This window comes from Myotis daubentonii, chromosome 3 (genome assembly GCF_963259705.1).
Source record: "Myotis daubentonii chromosome 3, mMyoDau2.1, whole genome shotgun sequence".
In the NCBI taxonomy this organism is placed as follows: Eukaryota; Metazoa; Chordata; class Mammalia; order Chiroptera; family Vespertilionidae; genus Myotis; species Myotis daubentonii.
The window spans coordinates 18,990,574-19,000,570 of record NC_081842.1 but is presented as its reverse complement, the minus strand read 5'-3'; the positions used below and the strand labels follow the sequence as shown (position 1 = coordinate 19,000,570).

Here is a 9,997-nt window from a genome sequence, read left to right as displayed (position 1 = left end):
ATGTGAATTTCCAGGACGCCCACAAAGCTTCCATGGTGTGAAAGACAATAGAAATAGTAATATCAATAGAAACAGAAATAATAAAAACAACAAAGAAGCACATGAAGTGGCAAAATCCATAACAGCCTCAAGAATGGTATGTTTACCACTTATTGAGTGTGTTCTTTGGTAGGTGCTCTGCCTATTTTATTTCATTTAATTCTCCCAACAATCTATGAGCTGCAAATTATTCCTACTTAGTTGAGGAGCCCACAGCCAAGGGGTTTTTAGTCATTTGCCCATGGCCCACAAGTAGTAAGTGGCAGAGGTGGGTTCAAATCTATGGCCCCAAAGCCAATGCCCGTAAGCATAATGGACATTTGCAGTTTTGCTGTGAACTGTTCACACCAGAGGGAATAGTATAAAGAATTAAGCTGTCAAAATTTACATAAATCTGAGTATCAATTATATTGTTTAAAACTACAAATAGCCATCCTTACAGGTAGGCTATCTGTTGCTTTAATAGTTTCTTTGAGAAAGGTATAGTGTAGTTTTTGACCAGGTTCTCCATTAAGAAATCAAAAGTCGAGTGAGACCCGTTAAAAGTACATAAATATGTGTTGGGTTGCGTGTGTGTTTCTGAAATTAAAATCACAAGCTGACTCGCTGAGTTATTGACTCTGTTCTACCTGATTCTATTTGTTTTGGTAGAGTGCTGATCATAACTCACTCTCCTGATGTCCTGACACACTCATGGGTCAAGTCCACAGTTTGAAGAGCCCTGGCATGTGGGAGGAATGTTTTCATAGGCGTGAAAACCCTCAGTCCTTTGCTAACTCCACCTGTGAAAGTGAAAACCTGGCTCTCCCCAGCACACCGAGGTGATAGGTTTGGATTACCTTTCTGTTTGAATCTAGCACCAGGGAATTTCTGCCTGCACACAGGTGGTTTCTCATCAGGTAATCAGGCAGGGCTGCACATTTTCCCCCTCTGGGCAGTACTGATTGCCCCCACTACTTCCCACCCCCTTAGACCCATGAAAATAGACATGGGTCTATTTTCAAGGGGCTGCAGCCTTCTCAGCCCAGGGACCTGTGTCCATCCACAGCTGTCATTCAGACCAGGACCATCGGTCCCAGCAACAATGCTGGCTGGGAATGTCAGACCCCAGGGTCCACCTTACAGCAATATAACCTTGAGACTTAAAGCAAGTCAACAGGCTATTGACATTAACATGGATTTCTAGTGGCATCTGTTTTGTCTTTAATGCCCCCTCCCATCAGACTTCTAAACCATAACAAATCTACTTTGAATTTAGGACAAGCTTTTTGCACCGGGAAATGGAAACTCATCATATTTGGGAGCAAAATTCTAAACCTCCTGCAAAGAGAGTATAAACTTACCAGTCCGTTAAAGTACAAGAGAGAATTTAAAGGTATTATATTTACTTGTGGAGAGAGAAGGTCCTCTGACTCCAGTCCCAAAATTACTTTGAAAATAAAAAGGTGCTCAAAGATTTATGGTAAAATCTCCTTAACCCAGAAAGATAATTATCTGTATAATTTCTATGTGTGCACTAAATAAATATGCGCGCGCGCGCGCACACACACACACACACACACACACACACACACACACACACACACCCCTCCTAAAGCTGATGCTAATAAGTGAGGATTCCCAAGTGGCATGTAACACATGCTTAATAAACAAAAGTTGAATGAAGGAGTTGTATTGTTATTACCACTTAACAGACGAGGGAATGGAGGCTGAAAGGCTCAACTATTGCTTAAGCAAGTACAGTTAGTAATGGCCCAGGATGGGGTATCTGTCTTTAAACTAAGCATTGTTTTACTATCATCTCTCCAAGGTGAGGCTCAAAAGTCAATCAGCTTCTTTGTTGTTATCTCTCAAAGTGAGCTGAGAGCCAGGACTGACAACCACTGTGTTAGATCCTGAAACTTTGGTTCTTCCTTGTAAGGTATAAAATCACCGTTTTTACGACTGGGAAAACATTCTAACTAACTGAAGTTCTCAAAAATAAAGTCTGAATGACAACACAGATCAAAACAATCTCTCCATTTGCCATGGATAAATGGTGGTGGACAGAGACTTGGCTTGGGTGGTGAACACACAATACAGTGTACAGATGATGTATTGTATAATTATGCTCCTGAAACCTGTATAATTTTCCTTAACCAGTGTCACCCACTGCGCACTTGCCTTCTAACACTAAGGAAAGAAACAGTAATGCCTTAAGCGTGCTTTCATCCCATAAACACATTTTCATTGCACAGCAGATGTGTATTTTTTAATAAGCTTGAGAGAAGCAGGCAATGTAGACTAATAAACAGAAACCACAAAGGGTTCTTAGTAAGATTATCCCCAAAGATTACAAACTAGAGAAAAGATTACGGCTAATATTTGAAATACAGAACACTAGTATGGGAAATATTTATTAAGGTTGCATTTCATATTTTCCTCAAAGATTAGGTCACATTCCTATGAAAAATCTCAAATCATGGTAATCTTGCCAATTATCTTGTACCAGGATTCGTTCTTTAACACTTTACTATATTACAGTCCAGGCTACACCTTAAGAAACGCCTGCATTAATTCTATACATCCTATAGGATTTGCCAGGTGGTATAATAGTACATGTCAAAATGTGGGGAAACTTGTGAGTATTAACACTATAATAACATAGAAGCCATCAGACCACATTTCATAGTTTTATTGAAACTTTTCAGCTTTAATTGTCTATGGTAGGTACAATGATATCAAGGCTCTGCTGTTATTATCAATAGCAGAAGCAAAGTTGACTGCCATGCCTTAGACACACACGCGTGCGCACACACACACACACACACACACATACACACGATATTGTTCATTCCTGCATGCAAACGTATAGGAAATGTACATTCCTTTTATTAGAAACACAATTGTGCACAATTAGGTTTGGAATTTGTTAAGCTACCATTGATTTAGATAAACCTGAGAAAGCTCAAAAAGTCAAGTAACACTGTTTCCATACTGCTCATTCAATATCACTATTAATCACAAGGAAACCCAGTTCAATTATCTATATTAAGTCACAGATAATATAAAAATAAACATTTTTGCAAAAGCACAGACTACAATTCAAATTCACAAATTTTGATATGTCACGTATATCCCCCTTCATATTAATTTGTAATGATGTGTATAATACAATGTACAACAGAATAAAAATGTAACAGAATTCAGCAGCCAAATATAATACGGTTATCACTATTAACACCTAGAATTAAAGTTATCAACTGAACAAATGAAACAGATTAAAATTAATAGCAGTGTTAAACTTGCTGGTAGTGTGTTACTTAGATACCCCATCTCAAAGATATTAAGATTCTACTAATTCACCTTAAACAGGAACACAGCACAAAAATTTAAGCAGAACTAAGCACAGTAACTGATTACACCAGCTGTCTCCTCTCCCCATCTCCCTAAAGTTTTTCTCTAAATTCTAATGTTGCTTCGATAGTGCCCAACCCACCAGACTTCTAAGTGAATCTACTTTGAAGTTAGGACAAGCATTGCATTGAGAAATAGAAGCTCTGATCATATTTGAGGGTACAATTCTAAATGTCCTGAAAAGACAATATCAACTTTTCTATAATTTTATATACAGACCCAGATGTTTTCTATTTGCTATTGATCTAATAATAGTTTGACACCAAAGTGTGTCTGTATAGAAAGAACCCTAAATAAAAAGTTAAATGTGCAAAAGGGTAGCTGGAGAAAATCAATTATATCACAAAACAGATTTCCCTATTTTAAATTAAAAAAAATCTGAAGACAAAAATTTCAAGATACTAATATTTGAAAAGCATCATAATATACAATAATTCATTTTATGTGTGTATCATTTATTATGCAAATATACCAGTGCGACATTAATATTGTACATTGTAATAAATATAATTTACACCAGTATGTGGAATCTTTCAAGAAAGTCTTTCAATCTGTACAACTGAAGAACTGTAAGCTTCATTAATAAATACTATGATAGCTACAATTTGACCAGCAAAGTTAAAGCTTCAATCGATCTCTTACTAGTTATACATCTTTCTTGTCACCAGTCCAATTCCAGCCGCTCTAAGCACTGATGTCTTTTGTGGCCAAAGGCAGTGTAGTGTACTGCCAGTGTAGATGAGCAAACTTACAGGACATAGGTCCACATCACAATTTGAACTTTGTAAGAATTTTCAGCCAAGACCTGGAATTGAAGAATTCTGTAAAGTACAGTAGCAGATTTCATACATCGCTGTGTGTCTGTAGTTGTAATGTTTCCACATCCCCCAAAGCCCCAACAGATAGCTGTTATCCAACCTTTTTATTCCGAAGAATGGTCTTGAAAGGGTCAAGAGTTCCATTGCTGGCCAAGTGACAATGTCATGGTTATAACTCTGAATTCTACACTCATGCTGTAATCTCTTCCTGGTTTGTCTTTTTTATCATTTCAATGCAAACTTGTTCATGTTCTCAGAGTCAAAGGTATAAGTTGTGTGCCATAAGACACCTTGAACTTGGCAATAAAATAGTCTTGTATTGTGAAATTTTGTTAACTGATAAACCCCATAATTTTAGCAATTCTTTCACCAAAATGCCAACAGACTTCTGCCTTTACTAAAATACTTATTAATGTCATCATAGGTCACGAATCAGATTTTAAGATCACTGCTTCATCTTGACCCTCATTTCGCCATTAGCACACACAGACTCTTCCCAGAGACCTCTTTTTGCCTGGAAGGAGTCAGTGAGATCATTCTTGTTACGATTTGACATGCATTCACATGCCACCATTGTCTACTGCGGGATGTACGAAGCTAAAGAAGAAACACTCTGAAAAAAAAAACAAAAAACATGCCACGAAGTAAAAGGGCATTTCTAGTCACTGCCCACCTCCTCCATGGACCCACGCTCCGCAATAAAGTTCTCCGGAGGCTGAAACAATGTGCTTAACACATACTGTAAGTCAGCTGGGCATCCTGAGACCTAAAAGGAAGAAAACTAAAGTAAATGATGAGGAAATACTACAGAAATGTGTGCCAGGAGCCTTTGAGTTAAAAGATGGTACAGGCTTTGAAATTTCCATTTTGTTCCATTTCGTGAGATTAATCTTGTCTCACTGAACATGAGATGTGAAAGGGACAGTACCGTAATAACATATTTTAGACTTCCTTTTTGAGGGTTCCAGACAATGCTGTAGGACCCTAACCAAGTAAGAATCCAGCTAACCTTCTCTTTCCTCAAAATGAGGAGGTGCAGGTAAGAGATCTAAAAAGTTTCTTCTACAACAATTCTGTGCATCAACACTGAACATGCAAAAAAAGAGCCACTTTTTAGGAAGCTAAATACAGCTTTTCTTCAGTGGTCTTAGTGACCTGAAACTGGATAAACTGAAGTAACTTTTTAAAAAAATATTTTTGTGATAAACTGAAGTAACTCTTAAGAAGAAACTGAAGGTCTCATAAATTTGCAACCCACCCAGGCATTGCACAAACTGAAAGCAATCCCCGGCTTACCTGTCACTATGTCCCACAGGTTCTTGCCTTAAGACACAAACCCAATTATTTACTTATACAGTGATTTCAAACAAGTTATTCCACCATGAGCTGCAGACTCTGCTGTTGGCTTTATTGGGGCTAGTTTTCACAATTAAACATTCCTTTGACACTGGATTTATTTGTTTGGAGCTATAATTTGTGTTACCTCACCCCATTATTCTACATTATATAGAACGTTAAGTTTTTTAAGGGCCAGAAATGCAGCAAATCAATATTCATTGAAAATGGTTATTAAAATTATTGAAGTATTTCACAGATTTCTCATTAATGCTTGGCAGAGAAAAAATGTAAAACAGTGGTATTCTCTTACAGACTATTAGTAGTATGATTAGTCGTTTCTACAACTTACTTTTCACTGCTGTGGTACCTTAGGTACTTACATTTCATTCTCCTTACTTCCTTTTCTCATATATTTCAAGGTTTTTTCCCCTTTAAATAGGAGGATATAAGATCTAGTGAAGGATTGTAGCTTCTCATTCTATCAATACAACCTACATGAATTCCGCCTTCTTTTCATATTGCATTTAATGTTTCCCAACATTTCAAAGAAGCAAAAAAGAACCTTTAAACCATGATTTTAATTAAAAGTTTTAATCTAAAAATGTCTCCTCCCCATTCCCTGCTGCCTCATACATTTGAGAACATGCTTGTAGGCTATGCACTGATCGACTGTCAACCACTGTCCCTCTGATAATACCACCCTCAACTTGCTAACAGTTATTCAGCTTTGCTCTGTAATCTAACTGTGATTTTTCAAAATTGTTTTTACAGATGTGAGGGAGCATTTGTACTGGAACATAAACAAACTCCTGAGGCATTGCACAGCAGTGATGCAAGTCAGTGTCTTTATCACAGGAAGTCTAACAGAGTTCATGGTGTTTACAAGGAAAATACAAGCACTTTGATTATTTTGAATGCATTTCCCCCATAAGATAATACAGAGCCTCCTCCACAAAAATGCATACACACTTTGAAGGCAGTGTTTATTAAAACACACTTCATTTTCAAAATGTAATAGAATGTACAGCTCTCAGGTGTTAAAGTGTGTATGCATTTTTTTTGGGTCATCCTGTATATGCAGGCTTCCATCATCAAACACTTAGCACCCAACATATAGAAAGCAGTTTTCTGAAAAAACAAACAAACAAACAACAACTGGGAAATGACTTTTTAGGCTTTTAAATTCATTGGCTTTACTTTTCCATTCAAGTCTCTAAGAAACTTAGCTACCACCTTGCTGATAGGACTGAAAATGACACCCAGCTGAGACCTCTGTTCATTTGCTATTGAATGAATCGCATTTAGTGTTTTGCTATATACCAGGCTAACTTTAAGAATATGGAGCTTCAACTTGTTGCCACCATGGATTATTAAGAACATTAAAGACTAGATGCATCACCAACTCAAGGTTTAGGTGATCCGTTTTCCTGGAGAAATTATTAATAACAAAATAGCTCCAGGACTCAAGTGCACTTGAAACAGAAAAGCCTGTACATGCTAAAGGCAGAAGAGCTGGTAAATGTTTAACGGGGGCAGTATCTTTTTATTATGCATACTTCTGGTGAGAAAGAAAGGAGGCCTTGAAAGCTAACCCAAACAAGCTTAAGTGTGAGCGTGGACATTTCCAGTTCTTTATTTTTAAACTCACTACTCTCTGGGTTTGATTTTTTTCTTCTCTAAACTTTTAGAAACTTAAAGGCAGGGGACAAAGCACGTGGCTCGAGCAAGCATCCTACCAGGTTGCAACAGTGGGTGTTGGGGGAATCCTTGCGTCTTCACAAGCTTGTATCTCCATTCTGCTTGAACTCGGATAAAATATTGAGGGTCATGTCTTCACTCTTGGACTGCAAATTTGCCTCGCTTCTTCGGGAAGCTTTCCTGGTCGCCCGGGAGAGCCTCCTTCTGAAAGTGTCTCCCGCCAAGAAATAGAGAATAGGGTCCACGCAACTGTTGAGACTGGCGAGACCTCTCGTCACCTGGTAAGTGGCGTACACCCTGTCATTGAAAGCACACATTTCTGGGGTCTGAAAATCCAGCCGGGCCCGCAGATTCATCGTTTTCATGACGTGGAAAGGGATGTAAGACACACCAAACACCGTCAGCACGATAATCACCAGGTAAATGGATTTCCTCCTCAGAGGCGAGTTGTCCAGGTCTTTGTAAATCAAAGCTCTCACGATTAAGCCATAACAGCCCAGAATCAGCACCAGGGGGATACAGAACATGGCCACGGTGGTGCACATGCTGTAGATGAAGTAACTTCGCAGGTACTCGTCGGCGGTGGTGTCGTAGCAGGTGATGGTCTTGTTTTTCCGGACCCCGGTGCCCGAGTAGAAGAGGATGGGGGAGATGCCCAGGACCACGATGAGCCACACGAGCATGCTGATGTACACGGCGTTCTTCTTCTTGAGCCTGCCCAGCGACTGGAGCGGGTACACCACGCCGCTGTAGCGGTGCGCGCTGATGCAGGTGAGGAACAGGATGCTGCCGTACAGGTTCACGTGGAAGATGAACCTCTGCAGCTTGCACATGGCATCCCCGAAGATCCAGTCGGTCTTGTTAAAGTAGTAGAAGATGAGCGCGGGCAGGGTCAGCACGTACAAGAAGTCGGCCACGGCCAAGTTGAACATGTACACGGAGATGCCGCTCCACGGCTTCATGTGGAAGACGAACATCCAGATGGCCACGCTGTTGCCCAGGAAGCCGATGATGAACACCAAGATGTACACGGTCGGCAGGTAGTAGAACTGGAAGCCCGTCTTGGTCAGCAAACACCGGAACGAGGCGGCGACCGCGGGGGTGGAGGCGATGGTGCTGTTCCCCCAGGGGGAGCCCGGGCCGGCCAGCAAGGCAGCGTCCGTCCCGTTGGGGACCGCCGACCACAGCACCTCGGCCATTCTCTCGTCCCGGACTTAGGCGGAGGCTCCGAGGGGCGAAAGGCGGCGAGAGGGCGGCGGCGGCGGCGAGGGGCGCAGCGCGCATCGGAAAAGCGGGCGGGCGGAAGGGAGCGGGCACCGGGGATCCCCGCGGGAGGGGGCGCGCGGGGGTTCGCCCACGCCGGCTCCGGCCCCGCGTCCGCCGCGGGCCATGAAATCCGCCAGAGGCTGGGACCGAACCGGGCTGGCGGGCGGGCGGGCCAACAACTTCCCGGTCCGGCTGGCAGCGCCGAGGTTACACAACAGGGCGCGCGGGGCACGGCCGCCGACAACTTTCGGATCGCGCTTCCCCGAGGGGCCGCTGGTCTCCGCCGGGGGCTCGGGGGGCCCCAGCCGAACTCACGGGGTCGCGCTCCGGCGTGGGGAGGGCGTTCCCCAGCCTCCTTCCCCGCAAGATCAACTTCGCTTGGGCATCTTCCTCCTCCCCACCTTGCAAGCCGGTCGCTCGGCTCGGGGGCCCGCGCCGCTCCCGCGTGGCTGCAGACCCGTGCGCTTCTGGATCGCGGCCGTTCGCGTCGGCACTGCTCCCGGACCCTCTCGAGGCCCGGCCAGGTCCCGAGTGCAGGGGGCTGGCGGGAGCGCCGGCTCCCCGCGAGGGTGGGCGGAGTCTAGGCTCCCGGGCGCTCCGCCCGAGGCGAGGGGCGTGCCTGCCCGGAGCCCGCCCGGCTACCCTCCCGCGATCTGCAGCGCTTTCGCCCCCAGTCCGAGGTGTCTTCTAGGAGCGGGGGGTCCGCCGTGGCCCGGGCGCTCCGCCGCTGCCCCGCCGCTGCCACCGGACTCGGCCGCGGGGACGAGGGCGCGCCCGGTCGGGGCTGGCTGCTGGGGAGCGATTGGCCCGCGAGCGCTCCCTGCGCTCTTCCGCCAGCTATCTCGGCGAAGTGAAGTTGCTGACACACAGGAAACCCTTCTGACCGCTCCGAGCCTCCCGCCTGCAGCCCGAGGGCCCACCCGGCCGAGGCAAAAGTCGGCCTCCAGGGCCGCCAAGAACCAAGCCAGGTGCTGGCAGGTTCCGGGCAGCCGGCAGTCCCCGCTGGGAACGCCCTGGCTTTGCCGGGTGCTTCTGCACTGAGACCAGATTCCTCGCGCATGCAGGAACCTGCTACTCCAAGAGAGCCCAGGCTTTTAAAGGAGGGAGGGGAGGAGAAGGGGAGGGGGGAGTCTCTTTCTGCCCTTCCAGTCTGCTTTTTCCTTATTTCAATCTTGATTTTATTAGTTCATCAAATTTTAATACACCGGCGTCATTGGGAACCTCAACGTGAGAATTTCTAAAAGGGACTAGTCAAATTATTGGTTTATGCTTCATGCGGCTTCAGCACAATTTAACTTGATACCTATCACCTACCACAGCCCAAGCTCCCCAAATTCTCCAGTCCAGTACATTTCATTAATGATCAGAGGCTGCACTACAAATAATTCAAAATATATTGTTTGGGAAGTAAGTTGAATGTTAAATGCAGCTCTATGTAGGAG

At 44.0% G+C, this 9,997-nt stretch overlaps 1 protein-coding gene across 1 annotated transcript; it reads right to left on the bottom strand.

Annotated features, from left to right (window-relative positions):
• Window positions 1-2,698: 2,698 nt before the first annotated feature.
• On the bottom strand, window positions 2,699-8,488 carry P2RY1 (purinergic receptor P2Y1). Its single transcript, XM_059686846.1, has 2 exons — window positions 7,328-8,488; window positions 2,699-5,019 (listed from the first exon to the last, which is right to left on the bottom strand). The coding sequence occupies exon 1, from the start codon at window positions 8,486-8,488 to the stop codon at window positions 7,367-7,369; it is 1,122 nt and encodes a 373-aa protein (XP_059542829.1). The 3' UTR covers window positions 2,699-5,019; window positions 7,328-7,366.
• Between the last annotated feature and the right edge of the window lie 1,509 nt (window positions 8,489-9,997).

What these genes read in the sequence shown, in the direction of transcription:
- P2RY1 (XM_059686846.1), bottom strand. Translation starts at nt 8,488, where the DNA reads ATGGCCGAGGTGCTGTGGTCGGCGGTCCCCAACGGGACGGACGCTGCC.